This window comes from Callithrix jacchus, chromosome 9 (assembly GCF_049354715.1).
Source record: "Callithrix jacchus isolate 240 chromosome 9, calJac240_pri, whole genome shotgun sequence".
In the NCBI taxonomy this organism is placed as follows: domain Eukaryota; kingdom Metazoa; phylum Chordata; class Mammalia; order Primates; family Cebidae; genus Callithrix; species Callithrix jacchus.
Genome location: NC_133510.1, coordinates 21,191,776 through 21,212,073, shown reverse-complemented (window position 1 = coordinate 21,212,073; position 20,298 = coordinate 21,191,776). Strand labels below are relative to the sequence as shown.

Here is a 20,298-nt window from a genome sequence, read left to right as displayed (position 1 = left end):
CAGCAGGCCCTCCCGCCGGTCCAGGGCTGCCTTCCCTCGGGAGAGGAGGAGCCACCTGGAGCTCCACCTGGAGCTCAAGCTGACAGAGCGGCGGGAGGTTGGGTAGGGGCAAAGACCAGGAAGTAACCCTGGCTGAGGGAAGAGCAACCAATGGGGGAAATCTCTCAGTAGGCGCAAACCAAAGGGCCTAAGGAAAAGCCCTAACAGCCCAATTCCTCAGAGAAGGAGGTGCGCCCTGTGCACGCCCACCCACCCAGGGCGCTGAGGAGCCCAGTCCAACCTCTTACCCTGCCCTGGGGAAAGGGGAGGAGCCTCAGCCCTCACTGGAGCAGGGTTAGGCCCAGCCAGGAGTATAGGAAAGAGCTATTCAGGAGGATGCGGCCTGGAAAGGAAGAGAGAATCTGGGGAGGAGAGAGGGAGGTTGTCAGGTCCACAAAGACTGACACGGGGCACGGTGGCTCACACCTGTAACCCAAGGTGGGTGGATCACAAGGTCAGGAGTTCGAGACCAGCCTGGCCAAGATGTTGACACCCCGTCCCTACTAAAAATACAAAAATTAGCTGGACGCGGTGGTATGCGCCTGTAGTCCCAGCTACTCAGGAGGCTGAGGCAGGAGAATCACTTGAACCTGGGAGGCGGAGGTTGCAGTGAGCTGAGATCACGCCATTGCACTCCAGCCTGGGTGGCAGAGTGACAAGAAAACTGACAAGAAGGCTAAGTCGCAGACACATTTATTATTGACTGGAACATCAAGGCCTTTCCTCCCCTGTTAGTGGCACAAGGGAGGGCTAACTCTCAGGAAGCAGCCACGCTGCCACCAGCAGCAGGTCCATGAGGTGGCAGCGTCATGGGTGGCAGGAACAGTGCCTTCAGCTTGCCTGACAGGCTGGCAATCTCGGGATCCTGGGCTTCGTAGGATTTGACCAAGCGGGCAAACTTGAGGACACCTGCAAGAGGGAGTGGAGGGTCAATGCTTCTCCTAAGGACCAGCGTGCCTAAGACAGGTGGAGGGGGTGGTAGTCTGAGCTTGAGCTGTTCCCCCACTGGCAGGGCAGCTGTTGGCAGAACAGCACATGCAGGACTCTGCCCCATGCAGTTTGGATCAACTTCTTATTCTACGTTGGGCACAACTGGATGGGGTGCATGAATGAAGATGTCCCAAAGCAGTGCGCTTCTTGCCCTCAAGTGAACCATTTTAGCAGTTTAGTCACAAGAACCCCAAGTGTGAACACCCACAAGACCCCAGGTCTGTAGCTGGAATGCAGGAGTGCTATGGGGCAGCAGAGCTGCCTGTCAACACCTTTGGGGAACACAAGGATCTCACCAAAAATTTAACCACTAACCCCTAAACAGAAGTTACCTGAAACACCCTGGAGGGACTGCAGCTACTCCTGTCATGCAGACATCTCACTAAAAGGTGGCATAACAGCATCTAAGTCCAGCTCTGCTACTACTAGAGTCTGCACCATTGGAGTTTGCCCCCTCATCACAAAATGGAATGATGATGTGATTAATAGCACAGGTTGATGATCCTTAATTAGAAAATCCAAAGTCTGAAATCATTTGAGTGCCACAAATGGAAAATTACACACCTGACTTCATGGTGGGGGTGGAGTTGACTGTAGTAAAACGCGGTCAAAACTTTGTTTCATGAACAAAATTATTCAGACTTTTTTTTTTTTTTTTTGAGACGGAGTTTCCCTCTTGCTGCCCAGGCGGGAGGGCAATGGCACGATCTTGGTTCACTGCAACCTCTGCCTCCCGGGTTCAAGTGATTCTCCTGCCTTAGGCCCCCGAGTAGCTGGGATTACAGGCATGAGCCACCATAGCCGGCTAATTTATGCATTTTTAGTAGAGACGGGGTTTCTCCAAGACTGTATTTTTTTTTTTTTTAATATAGAACGCTTCACGAATTTGCGCAGGGGCCATGCTAATCTTCTCTGTATCGTTCCAATTTTAGTATATGTGCTGCCGAAGCGAGCACCCAAGACCGTAACTTTAGTAGAGCCGGTCTTGAACTCCCGACCTCAGGTGATCCGCCCACCTGGGCCTCCCAAAGTGTTGGGATTACAGGCGTGAGCCACTATTCAGACTATTACATAAAATTACCTACAGGCTATGTGCTTAAGGTGTGTGTATATGAAACAAAACAATTTCGTGTCCAGATATGGGTCCCATCCCCCAAGACAGCTCATGTATATGTAAATATCAGAAATCTGAAAAAACCCGAAACACTTCTGGTCCCCAGCATTTCGGATAAGGGATACGGAACTTCTACAGTACAAAATGCAACTCGGAGGCACGACCTCAGGGTAGAGCCCGGGCTCTGAATGCCAACACGGTTAGTCAGATTATGGCTGCCGCCGTGTGGCGACAAAGGGGAAAACCGCTCAGGGGTCCACAGATCCGGCGCCCTCTCCCGACCCAACCTACCTCCTGCCCGCGTCTGACCCACCTTCCCCGTCGCAGCTGAAGCCATAGGCTTTGATAACCTCCTGCTGGATCTGCGTGGCCACTGGCAGCACGAATTGCAGCATCTTACCCATGTCGTTGCATGCGTTATCCCGAGCCTCGTCCATACGCACTGCATTCTCCGGGGCGGAGAACGCCTGGATCACCTCCGCCAGGACCACTGCGCGCCAGAAGCATCCCAGGGAGGCGTCCCGGGTATGCATGGGAGCACCGGCAGCGGGCCCAGCGGAGAACGCAGGGAATTAGTGGATTGAGGCTATAGGTAACCTAGTAAGATCCCGAGTTGGGGGCAGGCGCCCCACTTAGAAGAGAGGAACGGTACCCGGCGTCCCCTACCCCGTCTCCCCGGCGAATATGGCCAGGTTTGTCGCCCCACATCCTCCGCCCGCTTCCTCCCCGGACCTGCAGCCCACGCCTCGACTAGGCTGTTCCTCACCCTTCGCCTGCTCAGCGCTCAGGGCCGCAGGCTGGGCCGAGGCGGACGCCATAGGGCGGCAGAAGCTGCAAGTGCAGCGGAAGTAATGGAAAGCTCAGGAAGGAGCCACGTCCTAGCAGTCCCCAAGGCGAGTAAGAGCGGAAAGGAAGCAGCATCAGGAGCAGCCGGAAGCCTCAAGGCAGCCCGAACCCCCGCACTCAAAAACTACAACAAGCTTTCGGGCCGGGCATAACTATGAGCGTTGAAACGCAATGACAATTTTATCATACACAACACACTCTATTGTTAAAAACGAACTTGGGGAGAGGGGCTTTCCGGCGAAAACCGGAAAGCCTGCTAGACAAATTCCAAAAGAGCTGTAACACTGGTAGGCATGCGCCGGGAGAGAAGATGGGATATGCAAGAACTCCACAATTGGTGAGGGTGAGCTCAGGTGGCGTTTTTCTTGTTCCTGGACTGTATAAACAATGATGCATGTTGTAACTTTCAGTAGGAAAAAGTAATATTCTAAGGAACTTACTTAAATTATCTAGATTCCCGAACATTTGCTAGCCGCCTATGCAAATGAAGTCAATGCTGATTGGTTGAGAAGAGGCAGTCACAGCCCCTTCGTTTTTAAAGCCGGAGACTTGGATTCGGCTGCAAAAGCCCAGAGCAAAAGGCGTTCTCGCGCTTTCCCAAAATGGCCTTGCCTACTGACGGGCGACAGAGCATAACGCCCGGCCCGATTTCCCCTCTTCCAGGCTTTTGAGATTATCACCCACTCCCCTCTCAAACTGTAGGGCGGTTAAGGTTGCCAGGTACTAATCGCCTGGACCTATTAAAACCAGCCAACCCCACACCGCGCTTTATAGCCGTTTCGTAAAGTATTCCACGGAAAGGATTCAGGACTCTGAAACCTTTGTTCCAGAGGAGTCCGGTGGCTCCTAGCAGTAAGACCCGTAACGGGAACGTCTGAATAAATTCCCAGACCTGACCACGTTAGAGGTGGGCCTGTCTCCGGCCTCCAGGGTTTGGCTGGTTGGGGTTTCTTTTGAGATAGGGCCTTGCTCTATCGCCCAGGCTGGAGTACTGTGGTGCGACCATGATTCACTGCAGCCTCGACCGGCAGGTGATGCTCCCACCTCAGTCTCCTGGGTAGCTGGGACCACATGGGCGCCACAACACCTGGCTGACTTGTTTTTTTTAAGATGGGGGTTCTCTATGTTGCCCAAACTGGTTTCCAACTCCTGGGGTCAAGCAATCCACCGGCCTCAGCCTCCCAACGTGCTGGGATCACAGGCATGAACCACAGTCCCGGCTGAGGCCTCCAGTATCTTGACTTCCCAGCCTTGGGGCAGGAGGGAGCACGAGCACCCGTGGTGTACCACCTCCAGCTGAGTCAAGGCTCTGGGCTCTTCAGGGATCCTCTCTCCAATTCTTTCCGGCCCCCACACCAAGTTCCCTAAGGAGGTCTGGTCCCTTCCCACTTTCCTGCCAGATCCCGGCTACACAGTTCTCTTTAGGTACCACTGCACTGAAATCCAGCCTCACCCCCACATCCCGCAAAGAACCAGTCACAGCCATGTTCCTGGGGCGTTGTGAGGATGTTTTGTTTGGTTGGTTTTGGTTGGGATGTTTTTTTAAGAGCGTCATATAGATATTTATATATATAAATTATTAATGTGGGGAAAGGGCAAGGGGCATACATTGCAGAGGGGGCGCGCACACAGGGATTGGGGAGGGGCACGGGTGGCACACGATGCTACGCAAAACAGCCACATCTAACAGATGAAATCATCACACCAACGGGGCGGGGGAGGGGTGGCGGCCACGGGGGGGGGGGGGTGGGGGTGGGGGTTGGGCGTGGGGGAGGAGAAAAGCAGGGGGGACAAGGAAGAGAGACCTGGTCCAAGATTCTGTGCACTTTCTGTCCCCACCTTCACCACCTCTCCACCTCTGCACACCACACCCACCACACCAGGCCTGGCCTTGGCCTTCTGTCTGTCTGTCCGTCCCTCCGTCCCTCCCTCCCTCTGTCCAGCAACTGAGCAGCACCCTCTTGGCTCTTGGTGGCAGGCCAAGGGCGGGGTGGGGGGGAGGGTGGGAAGTGCTCCAAGGTTCGATGTAGGAGCCATGGTGCTCTCTTGATCGCAGCTTCTACAGTGGCTTGTCGCTTTCCTTCTTCAGGTGACTAGAGAAGGGGCGGTGCACAGCAGAGAGGTAAGAGACTTGAGACCAACCCTGACCTTGCCCCCTCTTACCCAAGGGGTTGGGAGAGGAGGGGTTCCCTCCCCGCAGGAGCACAGTGCCCAGCTGCACCATGCCCACAGCCCCTCCCAGGCTCACTGAGCTCATGTCCCCTGGGCTGGGGCACCCTGGATTACCTGTAGTAGTCTTCCTGGGCAGGCAGCGGCACACTGTGCAGTGGGTGATGGGCATGCAGCCACTGCTGCTGTTCCAGCGCCAAGCGCTGCAGCTCAGCGGACTGTGCGTGCATGGCCTGCAGCTGATGAGCTGCTGACATCGGGGCAGAAAGGGAGGCCGGCAGGTCCCGGTAAGGGGCAGCTGTGAGCAGGAAGGGCAAGGGGCACATGACCGTTGGATACCAAGTACCTGCTCTGGACCAGGGGATAGCCAGCCCCTTTACATACAAAGGTAATGAACTAAGAAGTTAGGTAACACAACCAGTTCTGTAAGTTGCCAGTGGCAGAGTAGAACTGGGATTCGAACCTCTTAGCCTGACACTAAAACTTGCGCTTCTCTTGGGCAGTGCTTCAGCTTTCCTAGTCTCATGCCCAGCTCCTCTAGGCACCTCCTCACCCTTCCCCAAGCCCAACTAGGCCCATCCCCCTACCCAAAGACCTCCTTTCTATCCTTTTCTCATTAGAGCTTCCCTACCCAAACCTCCATCCTTACCAAAAAGCTGGTGACGAAGAACTTCGTTCTCGTGCAGAGGGTGAGGAAGAAGGGGGTTAGGGAGAGTCCCAGCTGGATAGGGGATCCGGGTAAGGTGAGACCCTGAGGCCAGGGGGTCAATGAGAGGGTGCACCGAGGCAGAGGCTGGAGGGCAGAGAAAAGGAAGGTGTCACCAGAAGGCAGGTTTAGGGAAAACCATGCATTTGGGTGAAGGGATCCAAGCCTGGGAAGTGAGACGGACAAACACAAGGAGCTCCAAAGTGGAACAAAGGCAGAGTGGAAGAACTAGAGGCCTGGGGGGAGGACAGGATGAGTCCTACTGGAGTAAGGGCATATGGATGACAGAGGACAGGAGATTACAGTCACTAGAAGAGTATGAGGAGAGAGAAAGGGAGAGACAGACTGCTTAAAGGAGGTGGAAGATGATAGAATTTTAGGAAATAAGACAGGAAGAAGCCAGGTGCAGTGGCTCAGGCCTGTAATCCCAGCACTTTGGGAGGTTGAGGCAGGTGGATCCCCTGAGGTCAGGAGTTCGAGACCAGCCTGGCCAACATGGTGAAACCCCGTCTCTACTAAAAATACAAAAAATTAGCTGGGCACGGTGGCACGTGCCTGTAATCCCAGCTACTCGGGAGGCTGAGGCAGGAGAATTGCCTGAACCCAGGAGGCGGAGATTGCCATGAGCTGAGATCACACCATTGCACTCCAGCCTGGGTAACTAGTGCAAAACTCCGTCTCAAAAAAAAAAAAAAATTGAATCCAGAGAAATGAGAAAATAGGTCTGTGGGTCTGGCGCGGTGGCTCACGTCTGTAATCCTAGGACTTTGGGAGACTGATGTGGGTAGATCACTTTGAGCTCAAGAATTTGAGACCAGCCTGGCCGAGATGACAAAACCCCATCTCTACCAAAAATACAAAAACTAGGCTGGGGGCGGTGGCTCACGCCTGTAATCCCAGCACTTTGGGAGGCCGAGGCGGGCGGATCACCTGAGGTCCAAAGTTCGAGACCAGTCTGGTCAACATGGTGAAACCCTGTCTCTAAAAAAAATAAAACAAAAATAAATAAATAAATATACAAAAACTAGCCAGGCTTGGTGGCACGCGCCTGTGGTCCCAGCTACTCCAGAGGCTGAGGTAGGAGGATCACTTTAGCCTGCAAGTCGAGGCTGCAGTGAGCTGTGATTGTGCCATTGCACTCCAGCCAGAGTGAGATCATGTCTCAAAAAAAGTAAGTTTGTGAAGGGCTTGGGGTAATGGGGCTGTGAGGACAGAAAGGTGTGTCCTTCAAAGGCTCCCACACCTGGGCCTGTCACAGGTAGGATATTAGACTACGGAGAAGACTGGGGCATGGGGAATACAGACTCTGTGGCCAGGTGATGCCACCAGGAGAGAAGGCTGAGAGAATGTCAGGAAGGCAAGTATCAGTGCAGCGATCTCAGGAAAGATTCATGTCAGGATAGAGGAGGGAAGTCTTGGCCAGAAGAACAGAAGAGCCCAGTCATGACAGCATGGAAGGTGGCCCCACAGGGCAGGGCAAGGAATGAGGGGTCTCACCTGCATGGATAGCATCTTGCTGGTGCAGGTGCAGGTGCGAGTGGATGTGGGAGTGCTGGTGGTGATGGGGAGTCACATTGAGCATCTGCAGTCGGGCCAGTGGGTCATTGCCCAGGGCCGCCACCCTTTCTGCATGCTGCCTCTCAGCTGCCAGCCGCTCAGCATAGGACATGTCAGGCCGCAGGGCTGGCCCAGCTGCCAGAGCTAGACGCTCTCGCTCCAGGGGCCCCAGGCTTGGATGAAAAGGGAAAGGGTGCAGGCCGGGTGGGCCAGGCTGCAGAGCTAGGCCCCCATGTCGGGGAAAGGGATCCAAGCCTGGCCCAGGGACCCCGTGTAGGGGTTCCAGCTCACTAGGCTTCACCTCGAAGCCAGGCTTGAGACGGTCGCGGAGGTCTCGTTCACGGGCTTCCCGTTCCCTCTCCCTGGCAGCTGGATCACTGCTGTACAGGGCCGGGACGTTGTAACCCAGTAGCCCCGGGTCCACTGCCCCCAGGGGCACGTAGAATGGATGGTTGCGATTGCCAGGAGACATGACATGAGGCCGGGCATATTCACTGAGAGTGCGCAGGGCTGGAGTGTCTGGACCCAGGTAGGGGGGCACTGTAGCCACTGCACTGCCCGGTTCAAATGGAGGGCGATGGGGCACTGGGCCCAGAGATGGGCATTCCACCGGAGCACGGCCCTCCTGAGCCAATTTCTGTGGGGTAGAGGGAAAAGTGGAGTCAAAGCCGCAGTTAAGGAAAGAAGTGTCTGGTTTCAAGCTGCTCATTTGTCTGACAGCTGAATGCCAAAATGCCTCACCTCACTAAATCTCTGCCTACCTGGAACTTAACTGCGACCCTCCTCCCGGACATTTGCCCTTCTTGGGACTCACAGGTAGTCCCACCTGTGCATGCCTCCCCCGCATCCCAGGAATGTGGAGTGCTCTCGCTGAAATCCTTTGAGGCTCCATTTCCCTGGCTGCAGTGGTACCTCCCCTCCGACAGGTGGCGACACAACTGGCCACCCACCCAGCCCCAGCCCCAGCCCCAGCCCCAGCCCCAGCCCCAGCCCCGCTGCGCAGCGGAGGGAAAGAAGGCGGTGGCGCAGGCCGCGACGTACTCACCACGCTGCGTTCAAGCTCGCGCTCCTTCTCGCGCTCGCGCTCCTTCTCGCGTTCCCGCTCGCGCTCGCGCTCCTTTTCTTCGCGCGCGCGCTGCTCGGCCTCGCGCCGCACCTTCTCCACCAGGTCTGCCCGTTTCTTGGCCAGCTTGGAGCCCTCCAGCGGCACGAAGTACAGGTCGCTGCGCGCGCACGAGTTGAAGCCGCGATCCAGGTGTTTGTTGAACCTGCCGGGCGTGGAAGCAGCGCGCGCTCAGCCGGTGCGAGATGCTCAGTTGAGCCCGCGGCGCCCCGGACCCAGCAAGCGCTTGCAGCCCCCGCCTCAAAATCACCCCGGCAGACTGAGCTGTCGCCGGCCTCACAAGCCGCGTTTTGTAAAACACTACACCAGCGCAAGGCCCCTCCCTGCTACTCCATCACTGCATTGTCGTCCCCTTTCCAGGCCCACCTCCGCCCCAGCTGGCCGCTCACCTGGCAGACTGACTGGCATGGCTGGGCACATCTACCACCTTGGGAGGGGGCGAGGGGCTGCGGGCTGGGGGCACCGGGCTATCGGGTGTCTCATACTCTTCAGCCGGCTCCTGTTTGATCTGTGTGGCGCTCAGGGGCGGCCCAGAGGCAGGGGCCGCAGGTGGTGGTGGCAGAGATGGCACGCCTGAGGGCCCCGCCGGTGGCAGGGCCCCAGGTCCCACGGTGGGCGAGCCCGGCTTGAAGGTCCCTGGGCCTGCAGGTGGCGAGGTGCCTCGATAGCCCGGTGGGGTCCCCGTTCGGAAGGAGGGAGGCGACCCAGGCTTGTATCCCGGTGGGGTGTTTGTCTTGTAGGTCCCCGGGGAAGGGGCTCTCTTTCCGTACGGTGGGGGCCCGGGTGGGGAGGCTGTTTTATAGCCTGCTGGCGAGGAAGCCACGGTGGCAATGACCGTGGAAAGGGTAGCCGAAGAGGTGGTGACCGTAGGCACCGGTGGGAAGGGGTAGGGCGCCCCTTGAGGGCCCTGGGAAGGGGAGGGGTGGGAACATGGGTAGGACCCTTGAGAAGTGGAAGAGGAAGAGTTGGAAGAGGAAGAGACTGGAGGGCCATTGGGGCCTGCTTGGCTGTAGGACACCTGGCTGTGAGGTGGGGGCAGGTGTGCTGGCCCTGGTGGGTAGGGCCTCAGAGATCCCAGGGAGGGAGACATGGCATAAGGGTGCGCGTGATGGGAGCTACCGCCCTCCAGCGGGTGGGGAAATGCTCCAGGTGGAGGGGGCCCAGAGCTTCCATGATGGTGCTGCTGTTGCTGCTGCTGTTGCTGCTGGTGGTGATGGTGATGGGTTGAGGCTGGTGGGTGGGCAGTGGACTGGGCCCCAGTAGAGGGAGGGAAGGGGCCTGGATGGGCACTGCTGTTGGCTAAGAGACGGCCATAGGGAGGAGGGGGTGGGGGACCCTGGCTCCACACAGCCTGGGATGGGAGAGAAGGCTGAGTATACTTGGGGGGCTGATTGGAGACAGAGAGGCTTGTTGGGGGAGGAAAAGAGTGGGGGTAACTGGGCAATGCCTGGGAAGCTGGGTATGGGGAGGCAGAGGAAGAGGAGGAAGAACTGGAAGAGGAGGCTGCTGCAGAGCTACTACTAGAGGACGAATAAGGAAACCTCATAGGGGGTGCTGGGGCAGAAGAAGAGGAAGCAGGGGGCAGAGAATGGGGTGAAGGAGCCAGAGTTGGGCCCTTCTCCGGGCCAGGAGGAAGTCCACCCATACCCTGCCCCATGGCATGGGGAGAGGGCAGATGCCCAGGTAGTGGTTGGGCTCCCAGGCCAGGGGGAGAGGCTGATGCATTGTTGAGGGGTCTCAGGGCAGGTGGGGGAGGCAGGTTTGGTGTCACATGGGGGAAGCTGGCTGGTGGTGGAGCAGAAGGCAGGTTCCCACCACCCACTGGAGTGTTAGGTGGCTTTGTTGGGGGAGCACCACTAGCCCCAGAGCTTGATACTGAAATGGGAGTAGTGGGTGGGGGGTGCTGCTTACCCCCATTAGGGCCCCCCACTGATGAAGCAGTACCACCCCCCTTGGGACCCATTGGGGGTCCAGACAAAACTCCTCCACCAGTGCCCCCAGGATAGAGCTGTGGGTGAGGGGGAGGGGCCCCAGGAGGAGCCTGGAACATTCGAGATGTGGGGGGCTCCATGGGAGCATGATATCCCGTGGGTGTCACAGAAGGATGGGGTTCAAAGCCAGCCTCTGGCTGTCGAGGGGTGCTGTCTGGCGGTGGAGGGGAAGGAGGAAAGAGTGGAGGTGGGTGGTAGGGGCGGGCTGGGCCCTGGGACAGGCCAGAAGATGAGTCGGAGTCATTCTCCACACTTCCAGGGCTGTAGATGCTGGGGGATGTGCTTCGGTTGTCCTGGTCAATATCCCTAGGGTCACTGCTGCCATCATCATTGAGGCTCCGCCCATCCAAGCTATCCAGATCAGAGGGAGACTGTGGCCGAGGAAGCTCCTGCTGCAGAAAAGGGGGGAGCTCATTTTTCTTTCCCTTTCCTGCATCCCTGAGATTTGGGGCCTTTCTTGCATAAAATCACTTCCCCTCACAGCACACTGTTGTACTGTGATGTGGTGAGTACTCTTGCTCAAGCCCACCTCTTGCCACCTGGGGATTTCCCACTCTCCCCACATTCTTGACTGCTCCCTAGCAGCCAGTCTTGTTTCCTTCCTGTAAAACCCTATTCCTTCCTCTAGGGTCCATCTTAAGCACCTTGTCTCTACCCACGTCGGACTCCAAATATGTCTTCCACTATCTCATAACCACCTCTTTAACCAAACATCCTCCATCCCCTAAGCCCTTGGTTCTTAGAAAGACCACTTCTGGTCAGGCAGAGGTTCACACCTGTAATCCCAGCACTTCGGGAGGCCAAGGCAGGCAGATCACCTGAGGCCACGAGTTCCAGACCAGCCTGGCCAACATGGCAAAACCTGTCTCTACTAAAAATATAAAAATTAGCTGGGCATGGTGGCTTATGCCTATAATCCCCACTATTCAGGAGGCTGAGGCACAACAATTGCTTGAACCGGGGAGGTAGAGGTTGCAGTGAGCTGAGACTGTGCCACTGTACTCCACCCTGGGCAACAGAGCAAAACTCTGTCTCAAAAACAAACAAACAAACAAAAAAAAACAACAACAAAAAAGAAAGATCACTTCTGCATTTTCCTTAAGATTTATTTGTTCCTCCCACTGAGACTTCTCACCCAGAGGCTAGAATCTCCCAACTCTTCTGGTCCCCTTTGGCCCTGCCTGGTCATCTGGTGGTCTGTAAAAGCTCTAAGGATCTGTCTGGCATATTATAGATAGAACTGCTCTAACAAGCACTAGGGTCTGGCCTTTCTCTTCTACCCCAGGAGAGATCAAGGTAGGAATAGTGAAGATAAGGAGGTCTGAGAAAAGAATGGTCACAAGATGAGTGAGAATGGCTGCAAGGGTCTCCCACCTCAGTTTTGGTCTTTTTTGGTGCGCTGGTCTCCTCACTTTCACTCTCTGAGATCTCCTCACTCCGGCCCTGCTTGTTGACCTTTGGGGTGGAGGCTTCCTCTACTCGGGCCTTCTGTGAGAGAGAAAGAGAAAATTCCTGTCTCTTCTCTACCTCCCAAGCTCCACCATTACCCTCTGCCAAACAGGAAGTTTTCCCTACAGCACACACACCCTTAGCCCCAGTGCCTGGGCATCCTGTGGGAAGATCTGAGGACAGAATACCTTGGCTGTCTGCCTGGACTTCTCAGCTTTGCCATCACTGCTGGATGTGCTGACCCCTCCAGGGGAGGCCCGGCCCCTCGATCTCAGTTCTTCCCGGGGCCCAGGGGCCTCTTTCTTCCGTCCACTCCTCATTGACATCTGCGGGAGGAGGAAGGAGGCAGGTAACACTGTTCTTTACATTGCACCTAACTGTATGGTGCACATTATTTGTTCTTCTCTAGACCCTTCCTACTAGCTTGCCTGCCCCGCCCCTCATCTTTCCCGTCTCTCATTTTAGCTCTTACCGAGTCTTTATTCTGTCGTGTCTTCATTCTTCAGGCTGTGGAGACCCCATTCTCCTCTGCCTGGGCAGCTGAATACAGAAACTTCTCTGCTCTGCCCCAAGTTCCCCACAGCTGTGGTCTGGGAAGCAGGATCTCCAAGTTTCCAGTGTAGGCACCTGGAACAGGATCTGTCTTCGCTGAAACCTGTTAGAAGGAAACCATCACAGTCTCCAACTGGGAGAACAGAGTGACAAGGGAATACTATTGTGCTTGTCAGAGAACTGAGCAAGTGGCCCAGCGCTAAGCCTTTAGGCCAAGAGGTACAGATACCACAAGACATTGCTGGCCTACCCCATGGGCTACCTTAGCTCCCTAAGAGGGAGGGAGATTCTGCTCGAAGTAAAATCTCTTTCATCTCTGTAGAGGGCAGACAATTCAGATGTACCTACAAGCCTCAATCCAGGAGATCACACTGTTTCACCTTTCATGATCCCTAAAGGATATTTGTGAACATACACATTCCACGGAGCCTTACAAAAATATAAAAATTAGCTGGGCATGGGGGCGTATGCCTATAATCCCAGCGACTCAGGAACATAAAGAAATGAAGCCAGGCGCAGTGGCTCACACCTGTAATCCCAGAGCTTTGGGAGGCCCAGGTGGCCAGATCACTTGAGGTCAGAAGTTAAAGAGCAGTGAAGCCAACATGGTGAAACCCAGCCAGGCATGGTGCCATATGCCTGTTAATGCCAGCTACTCAGGAGGCTGAGGCAAGCAAATCACTTGAACCTGGGAGACAGAGGTTGCAGTGAGCCAAGATCATGCCATTGCACTCCAGTCTGGGAAACAGTGAGACTCCGTCTCAAAAAAAAAAAAAAAGACATTGAAGTATTAATTTACTGAGTACTTTATATCAAGCCCTTCACATACATGATTTCATTTAATATTTACAACCAACCCTGAAAGGTAAACATTATTACCCTCATTATATAAATGAGGGAACTGAGGCTCAAAGATTGTGATTGTGACTAGTCCAACCTCACACAGTGAGGAACCAGTGACAACGAGAATCAAACCCATGTCTGTGACTTCAAAGCCCATGCTCTTTCTTCTACACTTTGCTATATTCTCCTCAGAAGTTGGTAGGGAGAATTCTCAGAGGGCCTGGATCAGTCACAGGGATATGAAAAGAATCTTTTCTCACATCAGAGTAGGTAGAAGAAGAATGTCCCATTCTATAATACAAAGGAATACAGCCCTACCAATCCCAAGACTAAACCTAGGTAGCCCCAAATTGTAGAACTTCATTTTTTAGAGCCCCATAAAGGACCCATTTTCTAGTACTTGAAATCCCTAAGGCTAGAGGAAAAGTCAGGGCTTTGACAGGAACGATTAAAGACTGAAAATATCCATGAGCACACAATACAGATTTACCAGTTCTGAAGTCTGTCCTCCTACTTGGTCTAGACAGGGTTACACAGCTCCTCACAGTCAATCCATCCATATTTATCAGCAGGTAGGCAGGTATCTCTTTATCCATATCCCTACAGCCAGCTCTTTTCATTTACATGTTTGTCAAGTCCCTCCAAATTACTGACTGTAAGATCTTTTGAGAGCAAAAATAGTTTTTTTACTGTTTTCTTCCGTTCCGCTGATGTCATGTATGTATATGCGTGTGCTTTTCTTGTGAATGACCTTTAAACCCACTAACTTCAGTAGGGCTTTCTTCCTGAATTAAGTGCTGCCAGCTCCAGTGGGAACAGACTAAGCTTACCCATCTATTCTATTCTGAGTTGGAAGCCTGCTGGGTAAACAGCACGTCCGCATTATATAGTATATTTTCCCAAGGAACACAGTAATTCTCACTCACCTCCACAGAAACCATACTGCTGCAGGCAGTAAGGGGTGAGTCTAATCTTTCCAGGAAACGTCACAATTTACTTAGAATCACAAAATTGCTGGGACAGAGTATGTCTTCTGAACTTTCAACTGATGTTCTACCCAAAAGATTAGTATTTTTTTTTTTTTTTTTTTTTGAGACAAGAGTTTCACTCTTGTTGCCCAGGCTGGAGTTCGATCTCAGTTCACTGCAACCTCCGCCTCCCGGGTTCAAGCAATTCTCCTGCCTCAGCCTCCCGAGTTACTGGGATTACAGGCATACGCCACCACCCCCAGCTAACTTTTTGTATTTTTAGTAGAGACAGGGTTTCACCATGTTGGCTAGGCTGGTCTCAAACTCCTGACCTCAGATAATCTGCCAGCCTCAGCCTCCCAAAGTGCTGGGATTACAGATGCATGCCACCATGCCCGGCTAATTTTTTGTATTTTTAGGAGAGATGGGGTTTCACCGTGTTAGCCAGGATGATCTCTATCTCCTGACCCACCTACCTCCGCCTCCCAAAGTGCTGGGATTACAGGCATAAACCACCGCGCCCGGCCAATTTTTGTATTATTAGTAGAGACAGTGTTTCACCTTGTTGGCAAGGTTGGTCTGGAACTCTTGACCTCAGATGATCCACCCACCTCTACCTCCTAAAAGTGCTGGGATTATAGGCGTCAGCCACCAGCACAGCCTTTTTTTTTTCTTCAACTACAGCTATTTTCCCACATTTTTTAGTTGTTGTATAGACTGGTTTTAAAATACAATCAACCAAAAAAAAAAAAAATTTCAAAAGAACAACACCCACCATAGCAAAAGAGGAAAACAATCTTAAAAAGCATAAAAAAGATGACTTGGTGTATCTTTGCCAGCCTTCCCAGAGAAGGCTGAGGCTCTCCCTTCCCCATCACAGAACCTGTTCACCAAGTCAGTTAGGCTAGGGGATCCAAAAGGTCAGAGAAACACAGAATGTACCTGTGGAACACAGCAATCATAGTATGCCCTTCTTTTTTAATCATCTGAAATCTGATAAAACTAGCAATGAGTAGCTTTGAAGGAGAAAAGCAGTCATAAAAGAGCAAGTAATCCTGGGGACAAGGAGTGGCAGAGGAGGGAAGGAGTTAGGGTTGGACGGTGTGTGTTTCTAGACCTGGGTCATGTTTTAGCACCAGTCTACACTCCTAGCAAGCAATCCTTGTAACTAATATTACAGAGCACCTACTCTGTACCTGACCACACACTAGGCACCTTCACCTTCATTACCTTCAAAAAGAAAATGATTAAGACCAGACTGGGTTGGGGGGGAAATGAGAAGTAGAAAAAGAGCCCCTAAGTAAGAACAGGAAAAGAAATTAAGAGAGAAATATGGGAAGGATGTCAGAAGGAATACAGTGGAGTCACAAGCTCTCTGGGAAGGGCTCGCAGGCTATATTTCAGGATTATTGGCCCAGCCCCCATCATCATTCCGGACCTGCCAGACTCACAAAACAGTCCGAAGTTAACTCCTAGATAACAATGAAGCCCAGACCACCAGATAACAATGCACTGGCCTAAGCCTTCTGAGGATCCAGGACCTTCAGAGGGGCCTCAGAGATCTTCTCATCTATAACCCCTTCCTCTTAAAAATGAAGCCCCAACATTCAAAGAGAAGTGACTTGCCCAAGGTCACAGAGAGACAGTCAAGTCTAGACCCAGGTCTCCTGGCTCCTGTTCTATAGTATTTCCCCTGCATGGGCTGTTTCACAGTGCTCTGCCCTGGGCCACCCTCACCTGGGATGGGCCTGAGAGCTCAGCCATTTCTACAAGGCCAAAGGTTAGTTGAGGGAAGGAAGAAAAGGGTTTACTCAAGAAGGGAGGCTCAAAGTGGAATTCAAGTTTTAGAAAATGAAAGAAAAGTGCAAAGACGCAAAAATACAACTCTACAAAAAATAATGTAAGGGAGGGAGAGGTCACAACCAACTGCCAAAAGATGGTGTAATTTGAACAGGAGCATTTCATCCTCCCACCATGCCTAGGTGGACAAACTCCGAGAAACACCTGTGATCTGCAAGGAACATATCTACCTGTTCCAACAGACTGCAACATGAAAGGGTGCACACCGTGGAGAAACTCCCATTCACCAACAGATCCAGAAACATCTTACAGAACCCAGCCCAGAGTCCCAAGGACATAGCCACAAGCTGAGGTCCAATCAACATTCTGAAGCCCCACCCCCACCCCACAAACTGGACATCCCACTGGATCACTGCCATAGCAACACAGTGGCAAAAGGTGCCCCTCAAGAGACCATTCCAGGGGTCCATCTGGCAGCCACCCCTCCCAGTTGCCAATGCAACTCCTATCCTCCTATAGCACCTCCGGGGGAGCCTAAGGGTACCTGCCCTAGTCGAAATAAGCTCAAGCACAAAAGGAGATCTTTGAGCTCAAAGCAGTAACCAAGGCCTCCCTATACAGATGACAGTTCCAGGGGCCACAGATGCTAGGCAATTTGAAGGTGGAGGTTGCAACTTGCTTGGAGTGCCTATAAGGTTGCTCAATTCTCTCGTTTCCATCCTCCCAGAAACCCTTTCTTACCAACTCCCCCTTCTGTGTTCCTGTTTTCCCTCTCGTTAGTTTTGGGATAACCCACACTACTGGGCCCCCGTGCCCCTCTCCAAGAAGTAACTATGTCTGATCGGGAAAACAGGGTCAGAGGTGACATGGAGTAGGGGAATGAAAACTGAGTCACAAAGACATGGCCTTTCCACTTCCACGCTGGAAAACCTCCGGCTCTTCCCAAAGATGGACCTCTCTTTGCCCAAGCCTCCGTTTCCCCAGGTTTATCAGCCACAATCCCTCTCTTTCCACCTACCACACCCCTTTCCCGTTTCCCACTTACCGTCTATTCTAACACCCCCAACCCCGGGCTCCAGAACCCGTGTTCTGGGCCTTTGGAGCTTTTTCCTGGAGCCTTCAATGCCCCACCTCGCTGCCATCTCTCCTATCCATTCTGCCTTCGCCCCAAACCCCACTCACAGCATCCCCCGTTTTCCTCCGCCAACCCCCTCCTAGATGTTCCTCCTCTTTTGGGTCCGCAGGTCCCGGCTACCCTGTGCCCCCACAGCCCTCCTCCAGAGACCCTCCCGCCTTCCCACCTTACCGATCCTTCCGAAGCCCTGGCCCCGGTCCCTCCTCGGCGGGCCCCACCCCCTGAGCCCCCAGCGTTGGGCCAGGCAGAGCCCGCAGTGGGGGGACGGGATTGGGAAAATAACAAACGGAGGCGGCGGCGGCGGGAGGGGGAACTGGGAGGGGTGGGGGTGGGGAGCCGCAGGCCCGAGCCCGAGCGGGACAGAACCCGCGGGCCCGGGGCCCAGGCGGCCGCAGACCTTACCTGCTGCTAGCTCGGGACGGCTGGCGGGCTGCGAGCGGGATTCCGGGCTCCGGCGCCTCCGGGGGGCGGCGGCGGCGACTCCCCCGCCCCCCTCTCCTCTCCTGGGCTTCAGTCGCAGCCGCGAAGACGACGGCTGCGGCCTCGACACCCCCGGAGGGCGGCCCCCATCCCCCCTTTCCCTCGCCCGGCCCCCGGAGCAAACCCGGATCCCCGCTCTGCTCCCCACCTCCCCGGGCTGCCTCCTCCCCCCGGCCGCCCGGAATGCCCCGGGCCGCGCCGCCCGCCCCCGCCCGCCCCCGCCCGCCGCGCGCAGCCCGCACCCGCGCGATCCCGGGCCCCTCGGCCGCCTCGCCCGCGGCCCCCGCCCCTTCCCGGGCGGCCGGCCCCCTCGCCCCCCTCTGGCCCCTCCCCGAGGCCGCGGTCTCTCCGAAATGGCCCGGCCGGAGGCCCCGGCCCGGCCCGGGGCTGCAGACGGGCTGGGCGACGCGTCCGGCGACTAGCACAGGAAAGCGGACGGCGAAGGGAGGGAGCCTGGGAGAGGGGGATGGGAGAAGCGAGGAAGAGGGAGAAGGAGGGAGCGCGGAGGAACGGAGGAGAGAGGGGCCAGGAGGGAGACGCGAGGGAGGGAGCGCGAGGCAAGCCGCGAGTGGGGGGAGGGGGAGCCGGAGAGGGGAGGCGCCGCGCGAGTTGGCCGAGGCCGAGGCCGAGGGGGCCGGGGCGCGGGGAGGGCTCGCCGCGGCGGAATGTGGGGAGCCCGCGGGCCGGGCGCGGGAGAGGGCTAGGTAGGAGGGGCTGTGGGTGGTGAGGGCAGATGAGGGGAGGCTGAAGTTTGGGGGCGACCGGGTCTGTGGCAGAGGTGAAGTGGGAGGAGTTTGGGGGATCCTGGGGTAGAGATTGGGATAATGGGATTGGATTGGAAAGATGGAGCTGCCTGGGGGCTTTGTGGGTGCCTGGCGAGAAGTGAGAGAAGCTTGGGGTGAAGGGGTTTCTGGCAGAGATGGAGCCAGATGGGTTTGGGGCCTGTTACCAGAGAGAATGAGATGGAAGTTTGGAGTCATAAAGAGGGAGCAAAATTGCAAAGATGAAGACATATATGGAAGATGGGGCTTCTGGAAGACAGTAAGGCGTTTGGGGGCAGTTCATGTTGGGAAAAGAATCAGAAATGTAAGAATTGGGGGTGGGAGCCTGAAAGAAAGCTGGAGAGAGAGAAGTCCAGAGGAAATGTCAGTGAGGAGAGAGGAAGAAACTCGAGGAACCTTAAAAAGGCATGAAGGAGTTGGCCCACGTGCCAATTCTAGGGGAAATGGGTTCTGGGTTAGAAAGGAGGGCTCTGGACAGGAAAGGAGGGTGGGAGACATGGGGCTAGCTGGATTCTGGAGGTGGGGTGAGGAGGGTTTCCTTGGGCAGACGGAATGGGAGAGCAGGGATAAGAAGATTGGATGGAAATGGTAGCTGAACAAGGCCTTTGGTGGCACAATGTGGAAGAGGAAAGATCCTGGATTGGAAAAGAAAATAGAGATAGGGCCAGATGCAGTGGCTGACACCTGTAATCCCAGCACTCTGGGAGGCTGAGGTGGGCAGATCACTTGTCAGGAGTTCGAGACCAGCCTGGCCAACATGGTGAAACCTAGTCTCTACTAAAAATACAAAATTAGCCGGGTGTGGTAGCACATGCCTCTAATCCCAGCTACTCGGGAGGCTGAGGCAGGAGAATCCTTGAACCTGGGAGGCAGAGGTTTCAGTGAGCAGAGATCTTGTCACTGCACTCCAGCCTGCATGACATAGCAAGACTCCATCTCAAAACAACAAGAAAATGGAGATGGGAAAGGAGGGCAGTTGAAGGAAGTGACAGAAGGCGGGGAGCGCTGACAAGCCCATGGGTAGGTAAGGGACACAGCTTGGAGGAGACGCCATCCTCAGGCCGTCCATCTAGTGGCACCTCCATTTTCCTTCTCAAATCTGTTGAAAGTCATCACTGAAGATCCCCTGGGTCACAGGGAAGCAGTCAGGTGAGGACTGGGCTTAATATGGACCCAAATCCCCAGGTGTCCTTGTTCCTCAATCCCGCTTGTTCTAAGGTGGAGACAGTCCCCACTATAGACTGCAGGCTCCTCCCAACCCTTCCCTCTCCCTCCCCTGCTCTCCAGGTAGCCTCTGGCAGTCAGTCTGCCGCCAGCACCTCTGCCAGTCCACCACCAGTTCCTTCTCCTGGGCTCCCTCCTGGCCCTACACCAAGCAGCAACATCTCCCAGGACAAAGGACACAGGGTGATTTTTGGCAGCAGAAATTGGGAAGGCCAGAGAATGGGAGGGAGGCAGACTGGCAAACAGGAAGAGCTGGAGCTGGAGTGTGGATTCGGAGCCCTCAGTAGCGCTCCAGATTTGGGGTGGGGGTCAGGTACTTGTGGGGCCAGTCTTGCTGAAGGCTAAGGGTGGGCCCTGAACTGACAAGATCCCACCTGCCTTCAGGGAAGGAAGGAGGTTGGCTCTGGAGCAGCTCAGGAGGCTTTGTCTCACAATTCCTTGGGCCAGATTCAACTAAGTTCTGGGAATACTCAAAAGCTCTAAACAGATTCCAGAGCACTGGGGAACTGGGCACAGGAGCGGGAACACTT

At 54.8% G+C, this 20,298-nt stretch overlaps 3 protein-coding genes, 1 non-coding gene and 1 pseudogene across 5 annotated transcripts in view; 1 reads left to right on the top strand and 4 right to left on the bottom strand.

Moving 5' to 3' along the window:
• PHB2 (prohibitin 2) overlaps positions 1-19,678 on the top strand; it is a 46,428-nt gene extending 26,750 nt beyond the window's left edge. The window contains exon 9 of the mRNA XM_054238076.2: positions 19,525-19,678. Within this exon, the coding sequence (XP_054094051.1) occupies positions 19,525-19,663 (139 nt within the window). The 3' untranslated portion in view covers positions 19,664-19,678. The remainder of the gene's footprint in view (positions 1-19,524) is intronic.
• C9H12orf57 (chromosome 9 C12orf57 homolog) lies at positions 717-3,059 on the bottom strand. The gene is made up of 3 exons (XM_002752270.6): positions 2,910-3,059; positions 2,457-2,633; positions 717-948 (listed from the first exon to the last, which is right to left on the bottom strand). Exons 1-3 carry the CDS (start codon positions 2,959-2,961, stop codon positions 797-799), a joined length of 381 nt encoding a protein of 126 aa, XP_002752316.1. The 5' UTR covers positions 2,962-3,059; the 3' UTR covers positions 717-796.
• LOC118144603 (U6 spliceosomal RNA) lies at positions 1,892-1,985 on the bottom strand (annotated as a pseudogene).
• Positions 3,215-3,276, bottom strand: LOC118144656 (U7 small nuclear RNA). Its single transcript, XR_004729409.2, has one exon. It is a non-coding gene; the product is annotated as a U7 small nuclear RNA (small nuclear RNA).
• ATN1 (atrophin 1) lies at positions 4,477-17,565 on the bottom strand. Of its 2 annotated transcripts, none has more exons than XM_035255578.3 (10): positions 17,454-17,565; positions 12,457-12,639; positions 12,173-12,310; positions 11,910-12,023; positions 8,934-10,927; positions 8,467-8,689; positions 7,362-8,058; positions 5,808-5,951; positions 5,276-5,456; positions 4,477-5,082 (listed from the first exon to the last, which is right to left on the bottom strand). In XM_035255578.3, the coding sequence occupies exons 2-10, from the start codon at positions 12,481-12,483 to the stop codon at positions 5,049-5,051; spliced, it is 3,552 nt and encodes a 1,183-aa protein (XP_035111469.1). In that variant the 5' UTR covers positions 12,484-12,639; positions 17,454-17,565; the 3' UTR covers positions 4,477-5,048. The 2 variants fall into 2 exon arrangements, with proteins under 2 accessions (XP_035111469.1, XP_078194846.1); XM_078338720.1 differs by having other exon boundaries at positions 8,934-10,924.
• Positions 19,679-20,298: the final 620 nt, after the last annotated feature.

Bases quoted from the DNA above. Each gene is read 5' to 3' on its own strand.
- C9H12orf57 (XM_002752270.6), bottom strand. From the start codon at position 2,961: ATGGCGTCCGCCTCGGCCCAGCCTGCGGCCCTGAGCGCTGAGCAGGCG. The intron at 2,634-2,909 runs GTGAGGAACAGC...TCTGGCGCGCAG, and splicing joins GAGCGCTGAGCAGGCGAAGG to TGGTCCTGGCGGAGGTGATC. The intron at 949-2,456 runs GTGGGTCAGACG...TCCCTCTTGCAG, and splicing joins CTTCAGCTGCGACGGGGAAG to GTGTCCTCAAGTTTGCCCGC.
- ATN1 (XM_035255578.3), bottom strand. From the start codon at position 12,483: ATGAAGACACGACAGAATAAAGACTCG. The intron at 5,952-7,361 runs GTGAGACCCCTC...TCTGCCCTCCAG, and splicing joins GCAAGATGCTATCCATGCAG to CCTCTGCCTCGGTGCACCCT. The intron at 5,457-5,807 runs GTAAGGATGGAG...TCCTGCTCACAG, and splicing joins TCTTCGTCACCAGCTTTTTG to CTGCCCCTTACCGGGACCTG.